The sequence below is a fragment of the Setaria viridis genome, chromosome 3 (assembly GCF_005286985.2).
Source record: "Setaria viridis chromosome 3, Setaria_viridis_v4.0, whole genome shotgun sequence".
NCBI lineage: Eukaryota > Viridiplantae > Streptophyta > Magnoliopsida > Poales > Poaceae > Setaria > Setaria viridis.
Genome location: NC_048265.2, coordinates 49,348,517 through 49,372,073, shown reverse-complemented (window position 1 = coordinate 49,372,073; position 23,557 = coordinate 49,348,517). Strand labels below are relative to the sequence as shown.

Here is a 23,557-nt window from a genome sequence, read left to right as displayed (position 1 = left end):
GGCGCGAGACTCCGACTAGGCCAATCGAGTCCTGCTGTATTTGTGAACAATGATTATAAAATTGACAACTTTATTAGAAGATAAAAAAGATATCTTTTTTCACGACCGTATTTCATTAAAACTTGCAGCGTCATCTGGGATTGATGTCCTACTAGCGCATACAAGAGTTAAGAAGAAATAACTGACTTACTGAGATCTTCTGGTGTATTGGAAATTAGAGATTGCAATCTTCTAATGCATTGAAAAGGATATTTGTTTTGAGTAGACGTTGCCAGCCATACCGTCAAACGTGCTTGCTTGGTTCACAATGTGCGATTTATTTTATTTTCGGTTCATCATAGCAACAACTCTGACAAGCCACGAATTTCTGACTTGTATGACTCACGACGCCTCTTGTTTTTAATACATTCCTACGTTCATCAGACATAGATGCAGCTCTGGAATTATCCCTCTTCCTCTTAACCTCCTTAGGATCAAACTCCTGTGGCCTCACCCCTGTAAGCGTGTCACACCGTAATTGCCAAGTTGTCTGAATGGAAGAAGTCGAAGAGCGAATTTTGAGGAGATAAAAATTCGTCAGAAGGATATTGTGCTTTCCATCATAACTGAATGTGAGATTTTAAACACATCAACATTGACAATTCTGCAACACAACGTTGATGAGCTTCACTACCAAGGCAGGCGCTCGTACAGCCCTCACAGCTAGTGCCAAATGCCATCGTCAACACAGCGTTGCCATGTCATAGGTGTCAAAAATCAAACCAACAGACTAAAGTAAGCCATTTTGGCACAGAATGAAGTTTGTTTAAATTGATTTTGTAAAGCCATTTTTGTTGGTTGGGGTAGATTTTTATATTAGGTGTAAATCAGTCACAGCTATCTCAATATATTTATGCAAATGAGTTATGACATAAGAAGTGGTAGTTGAAAAAAAAATAAGGCTGGACAACCAAGGCAAGCCCTGGGGCATGATAACCATGTATTTTCGTGTTATATATCACCTCTGTCCAATGATTTTTCTTTATGCATTAAGTCTAGGAGTTGAATGACACCCACTCTATGCATGACATCCTTGCTGTTTATAAGACATCTTTGCCACATGTTTAAAAAGATATTAACGACTTACTGCTTAGCAATGTTACAGAACCGGTAGAAGTCGAGTGATTTCTTGTCACTCGCTAAATATAGGTTCAAGTGTATTATCTCTCTTTTAAAGTACACAAAATAATAAAATAGAGACAAGGTGGAAATATATAGGTTATAGCAACAGGTTGGGTCCTATGTGCTAAGCCATAGGTTGGGACCTATGTGCTGATTAGTCTCGTCTGTGTTATTTGAGGACCGTCAGTTGTAGGCCCTCTGATCAAGCTTTGGAACGTACTAATCACATGTTGTATTATGGGGCCAGTAAACCGATGTTTTTACCCAAGCACATAGTGGTAGTCTAGTTTACTTGTTCATTGTTTTTTCTCTTTTCTGGCTTAACAGTTGCCATCAACGCATCTGAACAAGAAACACCACCATTTCATGTTTCGGTGTCACCAACAAACACGCTGATGCCATGCAAAACGAGCTCATGATTCTGGTGTGTACTCATGATGGATGAATGGTGAAGAAAACTTGTTGGATGACCTGCACCAACAAATGCATGCTTACAAGGCTATTATATATACTCCCAAAGTCTTGAATGTCACTGAGTAACATGTATTTGTCTTGCAAGCAGCTGTGCACATTAGCCAGAGAACTCCGAAGTGTTGGAGGAAACCAAATTACTATGGTGAATCTTGACTTGTGCAGCCAAATGCATCCCCGTACGCTTCGGCTTGATCAAGTGTTCGGGCTAATTCAAAACGACATCATAACACGCAGACGGCCGTGTGGGACTCCATTGTTAGGAGATGAGCTCCATGTATCTTAATGTCTTCATGTTTACTTTTCATTTTAGTATAGTAGTGTGAGAGAGATAGGTGAATCTTTCTTATGTACAGACTTTTCCTGTAATTTGGAACCTCTAATTCTCTTAAATGCAAGGCAGTACTCCTGCCAATATTTTAAAAAAATGCATCCCTGTAACTCGGCAAGCTTGATGCCATCTTCCGCCCGTTTAAATCATTTTTTCACAATTCTCTACTCTCAGCAGAGTAAGCAAACCTGTTTAGCCAAAAACACTTCTACATATGATGGTACATGTCATTATGGCGGGTGCCTTTTATCGTATCTAAGGTTGCATTAAACAACGGCATGAAGCTCATGGTATCTAATTGGTGCCGGCCGGTATGATGAATTTCTGGTCTCACGGCCGGACGAACAAACTGGAGGAGAAACCCGCCATTAAGCATTTACTCCTGCTTGTATGGTTTGGTTAAGTTTTAGAGACTTGAACCTGGAAGTCTGAAGATGCCGGTTCTTACGGACAGGAGAGATCCATACTCACATTTCCGAGGTGCTCTGATATAACAGCATAATTCTCATAGGATAATGTTAAATGTTACAACCTTGCATCGAAAATGAAGATTTGATGAGCGCTAAGTATGGATTCACATTTTCTTTTCAGAAACTGAGCCTTGCATGTGGAGGTTTTTTGTTTCCCGTCATAAAAAAGAAAATAAAAATAACACGAGAAATTGAAATTGATTTAAGAACATTCGAATTTTGTGTGAATCATTATATTTCACGGTCCATGTACTCTCATGATTTTTACATGAATTGGCAGCATAATTTCTAATAGCTAGGGTAAAATACCAAAACACGAAAAAATGAAATCGATTTCAAGATTGGTCGACTTTTCTGTGAATCATGTGTTTCTTCTCAGCATGGTCTCATGATTTTCGACAAGCTAAACCTTACAGATGATCTTTTCTTAATTCGTGTCATAAAAAAGAAAAATAAAGATAACGCGATAAAATGGAATTAATTTCAAGATCGGTTGACTTTTGTGCGAACCATTTACATGCACAGATGTGCCATGCGTTTCTTCTTCTCAGTAACTGGTGATCTTCTGATCGCTCGAGGGATTCCTTGCTGCGTGTACACACAACACTAGACCACCAGTTCACGATTGCCATTAGCGCCGTCCTAGGCGACGTGAACGCAAGACAGGGTGATCATGGCTCATAAGGAGGGTAAGGGTCAGGGATGTTAGTTGTAGACCTACCCACGTTGACGACGAAAAATCCTTTTATTCAAGGGTGGCAACTAGCTAGCTAGCAAAGCCCGACGAGGCTTATTACTAAAGCATCCGTGTGCATACCATCAGTTAATCACTTAATCTCATTCTCAATTTCCTTCAGGTCACATGACGTTGGCACCCGGTAAAATGAAGCATTGATGCATCGTGAAAAGAGCTCATGGTTCTGGAATGCACTCATGGTAGATGAATGATATGGATGAGCAGTTTGTTGGATGACTTGCATGAACTGCTTACAAGAGTATTTTATATATAAAAACAAACAAACACTCCCATGCCTTGGATGCCATTCAAAATGTTACCAAACATATGTAGAGTAACCTGCGTTTCTCTTTCAAGCAGCTAGTCATGAAGTACTGGAGGAAACCAAATTACAAGCTTTCACTTGTGTAGCCGAATGCATCCACGACAGTTCGACGAGTCATATCAGCATACCCTTCCTTACCCTGCCATATTGCCATATTTCTCTCACCGTCTGCTACAAAATTTAGGGCCAGCAAACACTTCTATATGAGATGGCACGAGCCATAACAGTGGGTGTGGTTACCCTATCAAAGCTTGCACTAAACGCTGGAATGGGGGCCATGTTCATAGTTCTTGCTGACTTGATTGATGGATGGCATGATCAATAACATGATCAAGTTTGCTACCAAGCTGGATCTGGATAAGAGCGCATGTGTGATGTGGTGGTGCGGCACCAAAGTGCGGTGGTCGTTGTCAACGAAGCCATCAATCATTGTTTTTTTAAAAAAAAATGTCGGATTCAAGAACTTCTGTATCTGTCTGACATTGTTCATCTTCACTATACATTACAACCAGCTACACATGCAACTAGATAATGCAATCTTCTATATTATTACTAATCAGAGACTCGTTTTGGAGCCTCCGTGTTAATACTCATGAGATGTGCCATTAAAAAAAGAGATAAATCCTTGAAATTCACATAAAAATAAAATAAAAAATATGAACACGTTTATACATGTATAGTGGTATAAGTTTAGCCGCTTCTTCGTTTTGTTTGCTTCATGTCTCACACGACATTGCTGGCACGAAGCAAACATAACACTGATGACTAATAGGAGAACATTGTAAAGTGAACTCGCGATCCGGAGTGCACTCATGATAGATGAATGATGCATGAACAGTTGTTGGACGACTTGCAGCAACAGTTACATGCTTGCAATCTAGATCAATACCAAAGGCTGCCATATATACTCTCATGCCTTTGTTGCCGTTCAAATGTTACATGGGTAGTATAGTATTAAGAGTAACTTGTGTGCAGGATCTTTTTTTTTTTTGGCAACTTGTAAGAACTATGAACATGGGTGTTTTCTTATTTGTGTCATAAAAAAGAAAATAAAGATAAAGAGGAAAGCGAAGTTAATTTCAAGATCGGCTCAGGCTCAGGCTTCATGCATGTCACACAACATTGGTACCAGGCAAAAAAAAAACACTGATCAGTGATGCATTGCGAAAGGAACTCATGATCTGGAGGGCAATCATGATAGATGAATGATCTGAACAGTTATTGGATGACTTGCAACAACGGTTACATGCTTGCAAGCTAGATCAATATCAAAGACTATCGTATATAATCCCATGCCATGGATGCCATTCAATTGTTATATGGGTAGTGTTATGAGTAACTTGTGTTCATCTTCCAAGGATCTCATCCACATAGAGCAGGGGAACACTGAAGTATTGGAGGAAATCAAAATATCATGCTGAGCGATGGCTTGTTTAGTCGTGTGCTGGTAACACGTCGAAGCATGCAGATAGGCGTACTCTCCTCGGGGCGTCGCAGCCAGCGCCGTGGATCCCCCGGCCAAACGCGCCACCGCATCCACGCGATCGCCGCCGGCGCCGTCTACACCACGGGCCGCCTCCTCGCCGGCTGTGGTCCACGGGGCAGCCACCGCATCGTTGACCAGGGGCGGTACATCTAGCAACATATCTCTTACAATGCCGTCTGCTCCTGATTTCTCTGCTCCATTGAATGTTGAATGTCTGCAATGCCGATGTGATGCAAGAAGCAAGACGAGACTGAAGGAGATCTTCGGGAACCTGTGCTGCTGTGCGTGACAGTCTGAACCCTGCTGTTTGAACTTTGAAGAGGCGAGCTCTCGCCAAATCTGACAGACAACAGAGCTTCATCGTCTTCAGAGTGTTATCAGCATCTTTATCTGAACTCGTTGCAGAGTTTCAGGTAGAATACCTTCAGGTTTTAACATTTATGATAGCCCTTGTACTTAACTAGAGGTTGCACCACAACCTCTGTTGACCACATGGCACAAATTTCATTGACGAATGCAATGCTTCGGGCAAGAAAAAAAAACATTTTCTGTTAACAAAATAACAAGCCTTGGAGGTGAAGGCGCACATGGAGGCTCGCCGGAGAGCAGAGCGGTGAAGGGGGCCGAGTGAGTCTCTGCTTCGTCTCTCCCTTGGCATTGCATCTGATGCCCGGTAGAGTCACAGATCTCTAACTGACGTTCAGGTAGATCTCTGCTTCGTTTTTATCTGAACTGATAGCATAGTTTCAGGTAGAATAACTTCAGGTTTTTCATCCATGATAGCCGTTGTATATGACTAGATGTTACACCACAATCTCTCGTGGCCACATTTCATTGGCGAACCCAATGCTTGGAGCAGAATAGTAACATTTTCTGCTAACCACAAAATAACAAGCTTTTGCAGTCGGTGCTAACTTATTTCGTCATGAATGGTTGCAATCTTCAGGCCTTGCCTGACACTGACAGCAGGTTGATGAACCCTACTGTCTGATGACATCCAAGCCTGACAGACCCCAAAATTGATCGCTGTATAGACTCCAAATCTTCATGCTTCAGGCTTGAATTAGTTCAGTCCATCCCATCGGCGCTTTAATTTGCCTGCAACACATCGGCGACGGTTCAAACATACAAAACCCAAAATGACTTGGAACTTTGTTTCTGAAGTAGTATCAGATCTCTCTCTAAGAAAGTGAAGGAGATTAAAAAAATGAGAGAGAAAAAGATTGCCCAGCGCATGTGTCATGCGCCTGCAAGTACAGATCCTGGTGGCGATGAACTTGCTGGGGTATTTGCTTGGTGTGCATGCCGCACACAAGACCACCAGCCACACGAGGAGGAGCATGTCCCTCGTGCTCCGGGTGTGCCGCCATGAGGGGCACATCGCTCCCTTGCTGGGACCCACATTTGAGTGCATTAGTGCCACCTTGGCTCGCCAGTACGGGACTAATTAACTGAATCATATGCATTCGTTCGTTCGTTAAGGAAGGGTTAATTAAGCACTATATGGACCCATTTCTGCCGTGAAATGAGTCGGCCCACAGCCCATGCCCATCTCTCTGCTGCTTGTTTGCTGAGGCCGAGACGAGGCCCGGCGGCCGTCGTCGCTGGCTCCTCCGGCCTCCGCTGCTCGTCGCCGCCGACTGTGACACTCGCCGGAGGACGCGACGACATGACCGAGGCCCGTACCATGTACGCTCCTCTGTAGTAGTATATGGTACGGGCACGAGCTGCATGCGTGGGATGTTAATGTACGGCTTGTTCGCTTCAGCTTATAAGCCGGCTGAAAAGCTGAAACGGATGATTTGTTGTGAGAGAAAAATACTGTTTGGTGGCTGATAAGCCGGCTGAATAAGCTGAAGCGAGAAATAATGACCATTTTTTTTATTTTGTTTGAAATGAAAGGAGAAACAATGGCTCTTGGAGCATTCCATGGGGCGGCATGCATGCAGCTCATCGATCGGATGCTCCGATGATTGATACTCCCTTGGTTTCAAATTATTAGTTGTTTTTCACATTGTTAATATATATTTTACACATCGATAATGCATTGCATTATTTCCCTCTCTCTGTATATATCTTTCATATGTAATATATATGAGCTTCCAAACAAAATAACATATTACTTGTCTCACAACCTGAGCCTCGATGATACTACTGCCAATTGTCATACATTCATTGGCAATCGATTTTATTTAGACTGCTCGGTTGTGCTACTTGCGACTCGCTGTAGCTGCAGCTGCAGGAGCCAACAAGGCAACAAACTAACGCTATAGTAATTGTAAATTGCTGGCTGGCCAGCAGCCAGCCACAAGTATAGCACAAATTCTCTTCTGGTGAGGAGATCGATCCATCGTCCATGTGTGTGTGGTAACAGCAAAGGAATCTCGTACGGGGTGTTTGTTTCCTAAGGCTAAACTTTAGCTCCTGTCACATCGGATGTTTGATACTAATTAGTAGTATTAAATATAGGCTAATTATAAAACCAATTGCACAGATGGAGGCTAATTCGCGAGACGAATCTATTAAGCCTAATTAACCCATGATTTGACAATGTGGTGCTACAGTAATCATTTGCTAATGATGGATTAATTAGGCTTAATAGATTCATCTGGTGAATTAGCCCATGACTTCTGCAATTAGTTTTATAATTAGCTCATGTTTAATCCTTCTAATTAGTATCCAAACCTTCGATGTGACAAGTGCTAAACTTTAGCCGAGTCACGCCCATATATTATAAGGCCCCGTCTGGTTCTTTAGGAACTTCTAAAATTTCCGTCACATCAAATGTTTAGATATTAATTAGGAGTATTAAACATAAACTAATTACAAAACTAATTGCACAGATGGAGGCTAATTTGCGAGACGAATCTATTAAGCCTAATTAGTCCATGATTTGACAATGTGGTGCTACAGTAAACATTTGCTAACGATGGATTAATTAGGCTTAATAGATTTGTCTCGGGAATTAGCCTCCATCTGTGTAATTAATTTTATAATTAGCTTCATGTTTAATCCTTTCAATTAACCTTCAAATATTTGATGTGATATGAATTTTAGTCCGAACAAGTATCGTTCCCTGCGAGTATCGATCCGGATTTCCCTGTCGGAAATCTGCCGTACCAGGACCAAACACAGCCCCCAGTAATCTGCCGTACCAGGACCAAACATCGTTTTGTATCTGCTGCTGGACACATTGTTCTCTTGTCCTCTTGCTTTGTATCGAAAACAACAACGCGATTGAATTGACACGATGCATGCGACTTCTTGACATGACACGTACTGTGGCCTCGCCCATGTATTCCCTCCCCTGACCGGAAAAAAAATATTTCGATCTTTTGTTTATTGCATATCGAATATTCGGAGGTTAATTAGAATAACTAAATATGAGCTATTATAAAACTAATTACACAGATGGAGGCTAATTCGCGAGACAAATCTATTAAACCTAATTAATCCATCGTTAGCACATATTTACTGTAGCATCACATTGTCAACTCATGGACTAATTAGGTTTAATAGATTCGTCTTGCAAATTAGCCCCCATCTGTGCAATTGATTTTATAATTAATCTATATTTAATACTCCTAATTAGTATCTAAACATTCGATGTGATAGGAACTTTAGAGGGACTAAAGAAGCAAACGAACCTAATTAATATATATATATATATATATATATATATGTATGTATGTATGTATGTATGTATGTATGTATGTATGTATGTATGTATGTATACACACACAGACACACACGACTGCGTGAGCTGAGATGAGAGATGAGCCACGAGATGCTTCTCTCAAAGTCGTTGCAGCAGGTTGGACAGTGCTGCGCATATGCATGGACACGTCATGCATGCACATTCATCATGTCCTCGACCGATAGATGATGAGGTCGCTGCTACCTCCATCAGTCCATCGGTGTTGCTTGCTTAGATGTTTCACCGTCTCCATCTCTCCGTTTCCTGATGTAGGATGAACGAAGTTTCGGATTGGAACGCAACACGGATCATGACTGTGGGCACTGATGTAGGATGACTTTGACTTTCTTACCGCAATGCAATGCAAAGCAACCCTGGTCAAGTCAACCAACACTGTCGTTACTAGCACAGCACGCACGCACGCAGTTCCTGTAGCAACAAGAAACCAAAATATCATTGTTTGGACAAATAAGTTTGATGAAAGCTAGGGCACGTTTGGTTAACGGCCACCATGCGCCACGCCTATACTGCGGCACGCCACGTCCACCTGGCCTGCTGTTTGGTAGGTGAGTAAGCTTCGGCGCACCACAACAATTCAGTTCACTCGCAGTTAAAAAAACTCGCCGCAACTGCGGCGTCGAAAATCGGCGCCAAATCTTCGGCGGCGGCGCCGTAACTGCGGTGTGGCAGACAACGGCTGGGAACCAAGTAGGCTGCTAGTCTACTTGTTGTTCGGGGAAAAAAAAAGTTAGTTTACTTCGTTTCATTTCATTCCATTTATCGCTTGATATTTGGCGAAAAATGAAATAATCAATCGAATTACAATTTACAAGGGAGAAGGATAAGGCCGTGGACGACCCTTGGTGCCGGCGTCCGTTTCCTCGCCGGCCGGATCGGATGGCGACGTTAGCGATGAGATCGTCCTCTCTGGCTCTCCGAGAATGAACAACTGGCAGCAACGAGCCAAATGCTAAGGTTGCTTCATTCGGAACAACCAATAATGTTATCTTTACAGCCAATAACAAAGCAACGTCATCGATCATGTGGTGCATAAAATATTAGATTTTGCTTAGCGGATCGGAACAGGATAGGAAAAGAAGAAGATAACAGAGGGGTGGTGTTTCTTGCCTACGAAAATGACGTGTGTTGTCTACTCTGTACGAACATGGGCGAGGACCCTCTAACAACTCGATCTTTTTGTGATGCTTGGTTGATCATTATAGTAGGAGCAAAGCATAGTTCACAAGACGAGGAGGGGCGTTGACCAATTTGATGTGTATATATATAGGAATCACTAAGTAGAAAACTGAGTATTAGTTCCGGTTGGAAGGGTGCAAATCTCTCGAAAAACTATCCAGGATAAAGCAATCGAGACAAAAGAGAGTGTCTTTTATCCCGCGTCCCTCAACCGTCAACCGGGACTAAAGGGTAATACCAACCGGGACTAAATGGGCTGCCACGCCAGGTGCGGTACATGCCCCATTTTATCCCGGTTAGTAATACCAATCGGGATAAATGGTTTTGCAAAAAAAAATTGCAAAATAAATAAATCCTCGAGGGGTCCCATGGAGGCCCCTCACACGGGCGCACATCGCAAGTCACAAGTCACGTGAAATATGCGCGTGCGCGGTTCGTGGGATTCGAACCCACGACCTCAAGCCTCGCGCGTAGCTTCTTTGCCATCCCACCTACACACCACATCTAATTGTATAGGGGATCCAATCCTTTTATACTAACTCGTGGGGGACCCACCAACCGGGATAAAAGGGTATCCCGGTTGGTATTAAAATCGGGATAAAAGGGTCTGAGGGCTTTAGTTCTTTTTCAGCCACCTGTGAGGGGTCCTTTTATCCCGGTTGAAGTTTCTCCAACCGGGATAAAAGACCCCATTTTATCCCGGTTGGTGTCGTGAGCTTTAGTCCCGAGTGGTAACACCAACAGGGATTAAAAGGGTGACCTTTAGTCCGGGTTATTCTTACCACCCGAGATAAAAGGGTCCCCACGGGTAGCTGATTTTTTCACTCGGGACTAAAGGGTCCCCCATGGGTGGCTGATTTTTGAACCGGGACAAAAGGTGACTTTTAGTTCCGATTGTAAATACCAACCGGGAGTAAAGCTCCGCGCACCCCCTTTTATATTGGACCTACTTTAAACCGGAATTAAAAGGGGACGCATTGAAAGTCAGTTCTAGTGAATATGCTCTCGGCGGCAGTTAAGCTAATAATGATTCTTCACCCTTTTTATAAGTCAGCTCCACCCGAGACAATGTTTTATCCCCATTATGTTGCCTTACATCCATGTTGGATTAATTGCCTCCTAAGTCTTGCATCCCTCTCTTTCCAATTTGGCTTGGTTTATGATGTCTTATATGACCATTTCAAATTTAAATGGTCGAGATAATGTACTATTTCTAAATTTATCCACCTCATTCGAAAAGATAGAAAAAAAAAGATTACATTTTTTTCAATTATTTATTTAATATAAAATATTGTTCAAAATATCTTGGGCCCCACAACCACTCTCATCAATAAAAGCATGCATCCCGCTTTTCTCTCTATGAGTTGGTTTACGCAGAAGAGACCGTATACTCTCTCACATCTTTTCTACATGTATTGTGATATTACAAAGATAAAAGAGCTCGCTGACTCGTCATCGTTGGGGGATGTCTAAAGTCTTGCGCCCTTTCCAATTAGATGTCTTGATCATCTCAAATTCACTGTTTTTAATTCTTTCAACTCTCATTTTTCCCATTAGACTCGATAATACTCTGACGAGTGCTCCTGATGCCGCCCACAATCCTAATATTGTGGCTAGTGGCAGAGTTTTATCGTTGGTTTGGTCATGTCTACCTCGCACACAAAAAAATTTAATAATTATTCATACACGTCCAAATTGTTAGGCCCACCACCCTACCTGAGAAATGAGATATCGACGTGTTGATAATTTTAAAACTCTAAAAACAAGTAGTCATCTCCTAATTTTCTATTGCATCATCTAGAACACAAGGAATTCAAAGCTCCAAACTTATTTAAATCCAGCATCGTACTTGCATTGCTGGGTGTAGCATGCGTGTGTGGCGCACTCCTCCATGGCTTGGACCAGGGTAACGCCGCCGGCGCCAACCGCCAACTCCGGCTGCTCTCCGTATGCTCATCTCCGTGAACGCCGTCCAGGTTCAACGAACGCCGTGTCCTCCGTCCCCCAGCCGTCGACGGACTAGGTGCACCAGATATCGGAGGCACCTCCTTGGAAGGCCCCACCTTCAGTGACAAAGTCTACCGTGAACCGGGTCTTCTTTCTACCACGCGGACCCCCTCCTCTTCTCCCCAGCCTCGCCTGCATAAAGCCGCCACCCCTCCAGCGGCTTCCCACTCCAACAACAGCCGCCGGTTCCAGAAAACCCCCTCTCCTCCCCCCGCAGCAAAAGGATTCCTGCGCCAAATCCGTAGGTTTTCCTCTTGCTATCCCCGCCAATTGGTGGAGAAACCGATTGTGCTATCTATTTAGGACTAAAGATTTATCCTTTTTTTCCTTGGATTTTTCAGCTGCGTGACCCAATGGGAGAGGCCTCGTCGCCGTCGATCGCCAAGGATGTCACCGAGGTGAGCACCCACCCCGTCCATTTCCGCTCGATTTCCGCCGGCTTCTTGTGGGCGGGGATTTGGCTGGTGTTTGTGTGTGGCCCGTCCGTAAAAACTGAATCTTTTGTGATGCGCAGTTGATCGGGAACACGCCGCTGGTGTACCTCAACAAGGTGACCAATGGGTGCGTCGGCCGCGTCGCCGCCAAGCTCGAGTCCATGGAGCCCTGCTCCAGCGTCAAGGATAGGTGGGCTCTTCTCTTCTTCTACAAAGCTTTCTCACTCCTTATCCTTTTTACTGTACAACGGGTGATGGATTATGTGAAACAGATCGGTTCTTTCTGCTGACTGAAGTTTTTTTTTTTGTCGCGACTTCAGATCGATGGTTTACTTGAGTAGAATTTCAAGTTTTTCCTTATCATTTGAGTATATTTCTGTCAATTAGGTGCTTTGTGGTTGTAAGGCTTTGTTCTTCCTTTACCTTCAGGACCTTCAGCTAAAAACTCACGCTGTGTGTCGTTGTTTTTGTGCAGGATTGGCTACAGCATGATCACCGACGCAGAGGAGAAGGGCCTCATCACTCCAGGCACGGTGGGTGACTGAACCTTTTGGAGCATTTCCTTTGTTGTTCCAAGGGAAATAACTTGTTTTCTTGATTTGCACACTGTCCATTGCCTTAGCTCAGACATGTATGTTGGATAGGAATACTAATTCTTATACCATCAAATCCAGAAGCATGTGCTCCTCCATTTTTCATTTTGACAGATCTAGTCTGCATAAGAAAGTCATCTAATGTGCTGGTCTGCATGTTCCATATCTGGTGGTTGTTATTTTGTGAAGTAGACTATGGGATTAATATATTCTGCATTCTTTCGTGCCTAGTAGTATCTGAATGGAGCAGATGCTTAAGTTAAAAGTATTTGCTCTGATCTGTAATGTGGTGAAGGCACAATAAATAAATTGGTGTCACTAGTCTTCAACCGTTATATAGTGCAGCGTTTACATCATTAACATAGTGCTTTGGTCAGTATATATTTAAGCACAAGAAAAAAGCTTTACAGATCATCTTAGATGAGGGCAAAGCAGTTTTTATTTCTCTCCATTCGACTGCATGATTATAAGTTCATAACGTACAGTTGTTGGATGGCTCCCTCCCCATCCTATGGCTCCCTCCCCATCCTACAATAGCGTAGCTGTCCTAGTCCTCGATGGAGAATCCCATTAGCATTATTCTGCAGCTGAAATGTCCTAATGATTATTGCTTGTGCCTAACCTGGCCTTGTTAATTCCATCTTACACATAGCATTTTCAATTGATCCAGCACTAAACTGAAGCCATTTGTTTGGCTTCGATGGTGCTAGTATCAGCTACTGAAGTGTCTATCTAATTTTGACCATTTATAAGATTAAAAATAGTTGTTTCCTTGTTTTAGAAATAGTTTAACTGAATCTCCATAGCGGCAAGGGAATTCAATTATGGGGTTGTCATGACTTTCAGTGAACTTCTTTTAAATCTATATTCGTATAAATTCCAGAATGTTAATATTGGATTTACTAATATTTTGCTTTCCATGTAAATTGTTGCCAGAGTGTGCTGATTGAACCAACTAGCGGCAATACAGGAATTGGACTTGCCTTTATGGCTGCTGCCAAGGGTTACAAACTTATACTCACGATGCCTGCTTCCATGAGCATGGAGAGGAGAATCATATTGAAGGCTTTTGGTGCTGAACTGGTCCTTACTGACCCACTCCTGGGAATGAAAGGAGCTGTCAAAAAGGCGGAAGAGATTCAAGCAAAGACACCCAACTCATACATCCTTCAACAATTTGAAAATCCTGCTAACCCAAAGGTGCAGCATAATATAGCATTTATATTTGGGGAAGATGCTGTTGCTCTTATTGATATCTACTTTCTGATATCTCATGCTGAAATATGTTATGCAGATTCATTATGAGACCACGGGGCCTGAAATCTGGAAAGCTACAGCAGGAAAAATTGACGGCCTTGTATCTGGTATTGGGACAGGAGGAACCATAACTGGAACTGGCCGATACCTCAGGGAGCAAAATCCTAATGTCAAGGTAAGTATGCATGGCAGTTTTAGCTTATATAATAATTGCATTTGTTTCCTTTATGAAACAAAGTATCTGATTTTATTTGTTTATCTTTATGTTAGCTCTATGGTGTGGAGCCAGTAGAGAGTGCTATTTTAAATGGTGGAAAACCTGGTAAAGTTTGCATCTTGAATATATTCCTCTGTTCCAAAGAACATAGTTTTATTATCATTTTTGAGTTATAAGTGTTACACTGCTAATAGTACTCTGCTTTTAAGTTTCCCACAATTACCATTATCTGAGGAAAAATCCATAAGAGTTTCCCTTTTATCATTTGCATTGGTTAGGACTTGGTCATGTGAAATATTTTTTGTAAATGGAGATTTAAAAGGTGCTATTTGGATAGATGTGTTTGAAATAATTATCAGATGGCTAATAGGTGATGTGAACTTGTAAGGAAGCTTATGTTTTGGTTCAACAATACAAGTAAAGATAACCTTGGAACCATTTTGCACTAACAAAATATTCTTGATGCTGCTTGTTTTGGACTCATTTAGATTAAATGCCCATAATGCAGGGCCACACAAGATTCAAGGAATTGGAGCTGGTTTTATTCCTGGGGTCTTGGATGTCGACCTCATTGATGAAACTCTGCAAGTATGTTCTCCTCTATTAAATTGGATCGTAGAAAGGACATATTAACTCTGATCTCAAGTATTTAAGTCCATTTGAGATTGTTGATTCAACCTTTTTAGCTTTGATTATCAATATCTAAAGAAAGAACCATATAGATTGGTATCACTTTATAAGATTGGTGCTGCTAGATTCATCACGAAAAACATTTTCAGAATATGCAACCATTTCTACTTGAAACGATATATTTTGATATAATTAATCAAGTGTTAAATTGGAGACCATGTTAATGTCGTTAGAGACCTATTTCTGGGATCAGATGAAATGCGTAAACAAGCACACTATTTTTTTACTCATTTTGGTTACAGTACCCTACTCCTCCCCCAACCCCAACCATTAACAGAAGTTTGTGGTTGATCCACATTTTCACGCACTCGTGTGTCTTTTAATTCACCTTCTACCATGGCATCACCTTTTTGTGCCTTCAATTGTTTCCCAGGTTTCAAGCGATGAAGCTATTGAGACTGCAAAGGCTCTTGCATTGAAAGAAGGGTTGCTGGTAAGTCTTTTGTCTGAAATTTACTTATTATAATTCAGAACTAGTGCTCTCATTGTTTCTTTGAGCCTCTCTACTTCTGGATCATTAAGATGGTGTTTGCATGCCTTGGCCATTGATGATGTCAATTTTTGTAGGTTGGAATCTCTTCTGGTGCAGCTGCGGCTGCAGCCATTACGCTTGCTAAGAGGCCTGAAAATGCCGGAAAGCTATTTGTTGTAAGTGTTACATCTCCTCCCCATGAATTTCTAGCACTTGTAGGTTTACAGCTCTTTCAATTGCATGGGTCAGTTATGGAAATTTATCTGATCATTAATGAAACACAAATGAACACATCTACTCTACATTTGAACATTATTGCCCTATAGGAAGACAAACAAAATTTGCCCATGCAACATATGTACTTCTCAATTCGTGTGGCAGACAAATGAAATATGAAACTAAAATGCTTCAATAATTGAAGGGAAGATTTTACTTGCAGCAGTTTAGATAGTGTCCCATTACTATGGACTGTGGTTCACATTTGCATCCTATGGTGAGCATCCTAGTCTTGAAATATTATTTCAAAATCTTGACGTTATTTCCTATATGTAGGTCGTGTTCCCAAGCTTTGGTGAGCGCTACCTCTCGTCGGTGCTTTTCCAGTCCATCAAGAAGGAAGCGGAGAGCATGGTGGTCGAGCCCTAGAGCACACAATTCCAGCAGCTATTTTGAGAGAGGGTCTCCATTTTCACTGAAATAAAGATTCGGTGCCTCTTACTTTTGCTAATTAAAGCATACATCTGTCTGTCGATGTCCAGTTCAGTGTGGCCATGTTCATTGAAGAATAACATCGTTTGAGACTTCTGTTTACAGTTGGACATTCTCCCTGTTCTGTATATCGCATCAGCCAGTGTGAAATAAAGCGTTACAGTGTGTTTCATGCCTGAATCCTTGTTTGTAGATTTCTTGTGGAAATCCTGCAACAATGAACTCGTCTAAGACGTGCCAAATTGTTGAATTAGTTGAAAATTTTCATCCCAGAATTGCATTGAAGAATACACAGTACTGAAGGACATTGATGTGCTTAGTCCTTGCTGCAGCAGCAGTAACAGGTTAAAAACGGCCAAGAGTGCCCAACAAAGTCAAAAAGGTGTATGTAATGCTGCAGGGCTATGCTCATGCGTTGCAGAGTCACTACTGTACTGCCTGCACTGTAGTCTGTAGGCAGTGCCAGAACAGAGTACGTACAGCCATCAACATGAGCGTTGCAGCACCAGTTACTGCAACCATGTTCTTGCAGCCACAGAGACTTGACCAAAGCAAGTCGTCAGAACGTATCGTTGGTGCCCTGGACCTGGAGTTGGAGTAGCAATAGCATGCCCACCGTCAAAAATGCAAGCTAGGGTTTTGTTTGGTGCTTGTACGGACAGTCCTAGTCCCTAGCTTCAATTCATCACCGGGGTGATGACGATGCTTTGTTGGCATGGTACTTTATGTCTCATAAGCCATTGTTGCAATTGACCTAAAAGACATGCCTTCCATGCGCAGCAAAAAAGGTGAAAAGGCACCTATCATAATGAGTGAACAGGATGAACTTGTCTCTGCTATCTAACCCCAAAAGCAGCGCAATAAACAGATATCTTTGTGTTCTGAACCTGCTGGGACTTAAACTTGCAAGCCATTGGTTCAAAGCATTGAACTACACCTGAAGGTCTTGCTGCTAGAAAGGCCATTCATATGGGACGAGATTGCGCTAGGCAATGTACATTCCCAAATCTAGCAGGAACTTATGGGCTTCCAAAACACAGTTATATTTACATTTAACTTCAGCTACCAAAAATGATATGGAGCATACACAGCACAAGGCTTCAACTACCAGGTCTATGATGTGCCTTGCAGTTCATGCTTCTCTTCTCTAGCAAGACTTCTGCACAAGATATGACATACTAGGGGTAACCATTCCCAAGCATGGATCTGATGCAAGAAAACAATTTGAGAGGCTGCTCAATTTCATCCTTGCAAACAATCCAGAGAGGGCCAAGAAACATAGCACAATTCAGGATAATATCGCAGCAACCACCAGATGGTATCGAATCCAACATCTAAAACACCTAACAAATTGGTTTCTCAACCAGGACACTGCTAGAGCTAATAAAGAGGCCTACTAACCAGACTCTGCTCTCATCTTCTGAGCACCAACTAAACTACAATCTAAGAGACCTACGCTTCCAATGCAACAGATTGAGGAGAAATTCTTGGCCATTGTTCACTCCTTGTATGCAATGGCCTGCCGCATCTGCATGACCTTCTTGTGAGAGTTGGAGTGCAAGCAACTAACAAAAGTTGGGCTGTTGGCAGGTCTATACTCCGGCAGCAGCCTGCCGGACTTGTACCTCACACCGCAGGCATTGCATAGGGTCTTTGGACCCAACGGACCGCTCCTCCACTGTGGGGTCTTGGAGGACATGCAATGGGTGCACCTCTTCTCTGCCTGCTCCGATGAAAGCTCCTTACTCACATATGTCTTCTTGATCATCTTCTTCTTCTTATCTAGCCGTTTTCCTGGCTCTTGTTCTTTCTTGGTTTCTTGGCTATAATGCTCCTCAGAAATGGTGGCGAACCTGTTCTCTGGCTTAAGCCTCAGGCCACACGCATTGCACAGCATCTGAATCCCTGATGGACCATTCCTCCATCTCGGTGTTTCGCAGGACAAACAATTGCTACACCTCTTCACCAGCCGCTCTTGTCGGGGCACCAATGCACCCTTTTCACACTTCTCTTCCTCCTGTTCTTGTTCTTGTTGCTGGCAAACTTCTTGGTCTTTGTCTTTCTTGGGTAGTATCAGCTCACTCTCAGCCATCCAATGTTTCTGATCAATTAGGAGTAGCGGAGGCTCAACATACAATGGGATGATATACTGTTGATCATCGTCGTTGCCCATAACAGAGGCCAGGCTCCTTCTCTTTCTCCTGCCATTGGAAGGCGGAGGTGGTGGTAACTTCGGTTTTCCAGCACCTTGGTTTGCCATTGTAGGAGCAGGTCTTGCGAAGACAGGATTTGTGTAGGATGTTGAGCTAGAAAAACAGTCCTCTACATAGCCAGAGAGCCACTCTAGGTTGCTCTCATCACTCTCCTGAAAAGTAAAAAATAGCATGGAGTGGAAACAGTTAGTAAGAATGCAGTGGTCAGAATTACTATCTATAGATAATAGTCATTCCAGAATTCAACGTTACATAGCTTTAAAGTAACTTCAATTTTACAAAGTTCTGGTTCTATATTGTTGGCTTGGCGCAAGCAAAAATCTGATAGGATAGATAAACACATGAGGAGAATTTCTAGTTATAGAACATATAAACAAGTGTAAAATGCTCAGCTTGGGATTATTCCTATATATGGCTTCCAGACAGAAGAATTGAAATATTGAGTTATCATTTTCTCCTCTCCAACACATTTCTGATGAAAAAACTAACATAGATCAAATTCTTGTAGCTGATATCATGAATGAAGTATTTAGCATTAGGAGCATCTAGGGATTAATGGAAAACAAATTTGCAGAACAAGCTATTTGAACAGAGAAGTCCTGCACTTACAATTGTGGCTGTGCCATGAACAGAAACAACTATGGCAGTTTCTCAGTTATTACAATCTAATTAAGTACTACAGTTGGCACACAATACAATGAATAGCCGTAAATGCTAGAAACAGACTGGACTAAATGAAAACCTCAAACCGTGTTTTGTAAACAGAAAAATGTGATGAATTCTGAAATGGGGGAGCAGGAAAGAAAAAAAAGGTATCTCCTTAATTCTACAACTTCAGAATTCCACCCAAAAGTGAATAATTCTCAAAGAAACCACTGTCATTGTCTCCAGTGGTAAAGTTTCCACTCGAATTGACACATAACCAAAATATCGCCATCGCAATCTCGCATAAGCATCATAGCACAGGGACTAAAGAGTTTTAAACAATGGTTGCACTTGAGCAACGACCATGACAGGAGGGAAGGAACATATGCACATCAACAATAAAAGTCACAACAGCAACATCACACATTTGCCCCCCTTCTTCTTTTACATGACCTCACAACGAAGAAACAGCCAAAAAAGGACAGCTTTCCATTGCTCAATCGCCAGAATTTGATGAACACCGCGTAAACCCTAGCGAAAAATAATAAGGCCGCAAAATTGCTCGATTGCCCTGATGGAATAGTTCTTCCCCAGAAAGCTGCTTTTGTTTTCAGGGGCCGTGACAGTTCTTTATAGAAAGAACAGTTGAATTGCACGGTAAATTTCTTCTATCAGAACGAAAGAAACCGTCCAACATGAGCGAAAATTAAACAAAGCGCGGGGAAACTGTTCCAAAATGAGGATTAAAGCAGTTAACGGCCTAGAGACGAAGGAACCGTTTCTTCCCCAAACATGCAAGCCAAAATTGCAACCACGGGAAGAACACCAGGGCCTAGGTTTTCCGCGAACAACAACCTCAAGAAACCGCACAATAGACCCCAAAATTCTTGAACAGGTTGCGCCTAAACCCAGGGTTCTTGAGCGCAAGAACCAAGAAAGAAGAACGCGCCCTATTCCAATTCCTTTCTTCCAAGAAAGAACACCGAAAACCCCAGTTCTTGGCGAAACAAAACCCTAGAACGAAAATACTCGGAAAAAAATCCCCGACCAACAAGGCACGAGAAGCTCTAGCGGGGAGGGGAGGCGGCCAAGAAACTGACCAAGGCGGCGGCCTGGTGCGGGAACAGGTCCCCGAGGGAGTCGGCGGCCGCATTCGCCGAGTGCACGTCCATGACGGGGGGGCGCGGCGGCGGGAGGGAGCAGGAGATGCCGGAGCCGGAACGGCAGGCAGGCAACCGCCGGGGAGGCGGCGCTGCCCAGAGGGAGTTGGGAGGGAGAGGAAGGCGGAGGAGGGAGGAAGAGTAGGTGAGGGGATTTCGGGAGGCTTTTGTTTTTTGTTTCGGAGCGATTTGGGGGGGTTTTATGGGAAGCCGCCGCGTTTCTTGGTTTTTGTAGGCAACAGCTGTGAAAGGGCTACAAATGGAAATTCTTTTTCTTTTTGGGTCCCTTTTTACACCTTTTTCTTGCTTCGTCTCTAGGTTTCGTGCTTCATGCTTTTCTGGGTCGGTTATATCAAAGTTTGAGTTTGGAGATTTTTTGTCATGCTTAAAGGTTATCTTGGAAGTGAATTTTAGGGTAAAAGAGGAAGTTCCATGAGGGAACAGATTTTTGTTGGAAAAATTGGTGTTTGCCTTTTCTTTTCTTTTTTTTTGAAAATACCTATATTCTAAAAGGTAGTATTCCTTAGGGTGAAGCACCCTATACGACAATCCAAATCAAAATCTTAGGTGATTCTAAATATCACAGTCAAATATATTAAGGTGATTCTAAATATCACAGTCAAATAAATTAATATAGATAGAAAAAAGAAGAAGCTGTTCATGACATGTGTCTATCGATTGCAATTAATGGTGAAAAACATATGCAAATATTGTAGATAGGGCTGGATGCCGAGCTAACTCGGCTCAACTCGTTAACAAAACAAGCAAAAAGGCTGGCTTAGCTCAGCTCGTTAGTAGCTCGAGCCAGCTCGTTAGGCTCGTGAGCTGGATGTAAATTTAGGATAACATCTCAACATATATAAAATATAAAAAAAATAATTATAAGTTTCAAACACTAAAATTCACCATGGAGCACCTCTACTGGCTTGGCTTGGCTTCAACAGCTAGGCTTGGCTTCCTATGTTGGATAGCTCGCGGGCTAGCTCGTTACAAAACGAGCAAAAATAGTTGTTCGACTCGTTAAAAAATTGATCGAGCCGAGCTACAAACAAGCCGAGCCACCTCGTGAGTGTTGGCTCGCGGTCTAGCTCTAATTGTAGACATGCGTATATCAATTTCAATTTATGTTGGGCAAAATATACGTATATGCAACAATTCTCTTTGAAATACCATAGACATACATATATCTATCAAGCTTAAACTATATGTTTGAAGGTGATTTTGGGGGCAAAATATGAAGTTCCATCAAAGAAGATGCAGTTTTGTTTTTTTCTTATAAATGTGGTGTTATGTTTTCATGAAAAATTTATATTCGGAAAATGCAATCCTATTTCTTTAGTGGTGAAGCATCCTACCATGACAACAAATCAAATTCCTAGGAATATCAATACTATCAACTATATAAGGTGAATGAATCAATGAATGAAAAAAAAGAAGATATGTCTTTCAAAAAAAGAAAAAAGAAAGAAGATATGGCCGATATATGTCTATCGATTTCAATTAATGGTAAAAACGTATGTAACATGTGTCTACCGACTTCAATAACTGAGGAATCCAAACATATACAATATCGTAGACATGTGTATGTCGATTTCAATTAATGGTGGGAAAATACATGTATCTACTACAGCAATTCTCCCTCCAACCTCGTTTTGGTGCCGGGCGCGTGGATTTGAAACGAATACAGTGTGCCGGACTGCCGGTTGCTTTTCAAGTTTCGTACTGCTCTCCCTCCCTTCTCTTTTCTGCTGGTGCGTGGCGTTTCAGTTTCGTCTGGTCCTAAGCTGCTGACGCAAACGCAAGCCCCCAAAGCTAAACATGTGTGAGCTACCCTCCCTCCCTTTATATCCTTTGCATCCATTCCAAAGAGACACCTGACATCATTGCCCCCAAAGCTTGTTGCAAATTGTCATTCCAATGTTCATCTTACATTTTTTTCATGAACTTTGGTTCCATGGTCAAGTTCATCCCTCAACTATTAAATCGGCCAATTTAATCCCTCAAATTTTGTTTATGGGCCAAATTCGTCCCTCAATTTTCAAATCGGCCAATCTAATCCCTCAAATTTTATTTTTGGGTCAGACCCATCTCTCAAAAGCTCAAAAAATCTATATTTGAATATATTAATTATCTCCATACACTTTTATGTTTATGTTTCCTACAAAGATCGTTTGTTTTATTTTGGGGAGCTAGATGGTAAGTCTGGGTAAGCATTCAGATTAAAGTTTGTGAAAAATAGTGGACAATGTGGCAAAAAAGTAGTGACTCATCGGTATCTGTTGCGCATAAAAAGGTTGAGTTAAGCACACAATTCGCAATAGATACAATTAATATAAGCATTGGTTATGATAATCGATAGATGAGATAGTTAAAAATAAATTAGCGAACAATATAAACTTGACTACCAGCTACCTATGAAAAAGTGGTTTTGCGGAATAGTAAAATGAGTAGAAAATAAAAACTTGAGGGGCGGGTCTGATAAAAAAATAAAATTTTAGGACTAGATCGACCAATTTGAAAGTTGAGGAACGAGTTTGGTCCCGAAACGAAAATTGAAGGATTAAATTAGCCGATTTGAAAGTTGAGGGACGAATGCGCCTATTTTGCCTTACAGTTTCCCTAAAGTTTCAAATTCAAAGTGCAAATTATTGGCAAACAACTAAACAAGTACTAACTGATACTTTGGAATGGAATGGAAGCTTGCTAAAAATTTACTGTAGAACATATGGACTACATAGAAAAATGCACGAGGGTAAAAGAGGAGAAACCAAATAACCAATGCTCTTCTCCTATCTCCTCCATGCTGTCATCATGACTTTTTGGGAGCACAAAGCCATGTCGTTCGTCCTTCCTTTCTGGCTTTGCCAATTTGACCAGACGTCAGTTCATACTGGTTGCAGTAACAGTGCCCACTTTATCCAGGCTTTCTGCAAGAATGGCATCCTAGTTGAAACAAGTACATGAGCATGACGACGACATTTCATTTCAGAAAGAAACAATGTCGCAAAGAATGATGTCTCAGTTGATCCGACAGATTCATCAGCAAAGAATGAAGGTTCCTGGCCTGTCATTACTGCTACTGAATATCAATAGGAAATTGCTGTACGAGACAGCCGGAATTTAGAAACATTCAGTCGCTCCATGCACCAAGGCTGAACAGCCACAGCAAACGGCAGCATGTCCATTCTTTTGCATATAAAGACCAAGGATGCCAAAACATGGGAAAGCAAACAAGGGGAAATGAAACGCCTATGCTTCTTCAGAATACAACAGTTAGCAACAGTCCA

The 23,557-nt window shown here is 42.0% G+C and overlaps 2 protein-coding genes across 3 annotated transcripts; one reads left to right on the top strand and one right to left on the bottom strand.

The window, feature by feature from the left end:
* Nucleotides 1-12,017: 12,017 nt before the first annotated feature.
* Nucleotides 12,018-16,432, top strand: LOC117848280 (cysteine synthase). Of its 2 annotated transcripts, none has more exons than XM_034729621.2 (11): nucleotides 12,018-12,122; nucleotides 12,223-12,279; nucleotides 12,396-12,505; nucleotides 12,791-12,848; nucleotides 13,845-14,108; nucleotides 14,203-14,340; nucleotides 14,436-14,487; nucleotides 14,891-14,970; nucleotides 15,446-15,505; nucleotides 15,640-15,720; nucleotides 16,097-16,432. In XM_034729621.2, the coding sequence occupies exons 2-11, from the start codon at nucleotides 12,235-12,237 to the stop codon at nucleotides 16,187-16,189; spliced, it is 981 nt and encodes a 326-aa protein (XP_034585512.1). In that variant the 5' UTR covers nucleotides 12,018-12,122; nucleotides 12,223-12,234; the 3' UTR covers nucleotides 16,190-16,432. The 2 variants fall into 2 exon arrangements, with proteins under 2 accessions (XP_034585512.1, XP_034585513.1); XM_034729622.2 differs by having other exon boundaries at nucleotides 12,027-12,126.
* Nucleotides 16,433-17,459: 1,027 nt separating this feature from the next.
* On the bottom strand, nucleotides 17,460-20,456 carry LOC117848281 (uncharacterized). The gene is made up of 2 exons (XM_034729623.2): nucleotides 20,211-20,456; nucleotides 17,460-18,617 (listed from the first exon to the last, which is right to left on the bottom strand). The coding sequence occupies exons 1-2, from the start codon at nucleotides 20,280-20,282 to the stop codon at nucleotides 17,751-17,753; spliced, it is 939 nt and encodes a 312-aa protein (XP_034585514.1). The 5' UTR covers nucleotides 20,283-20,456; the 3' UTR covers nucleotides 17,460-17,750.
* Nucleotides 20,457-23,557: the final 3,101 nt, after the last annotated feature.

Bases quoted from the DNA above. Each gene is read 5' to 3' on its own strand.
- LOC117848281 (XM_034729623.2), bottom strand. From the start codon at position 20,282: ATGGACGTGCACTCGGCGAATGCGGCCGCCGACTCCCTCGGGGACCTG. The intron at 18,618-20,210 runs GTCAGTTTCTTG...TTTACTTTTCAG, and splicing joins CGCACCAGGCCGCCGCCTTG to GAGAGTGATGAGAGCAACCT.
- LOC117848280 (XM_034729621.2), top strand. From the start codon at position 12,235: ATGGGAGAGGCCTCGTCGCCGTCGATCGCCAAGGATGTCACCGAG. The intron at 12,849-13,844 runs GTGGGTGACTGA...AATTGTTGCCAG, and splicing joins GCCTCATCACTCCAGGCACG to AGTGTGCTGATTGAACCAAC. The intron at 14,109-14,202 runs GTGCAGCATAAT...TATGTTATGCAG, and splicing joins AAAATCCTGCTAACCCAAAG to ATTCATTATGAGACCACGGG.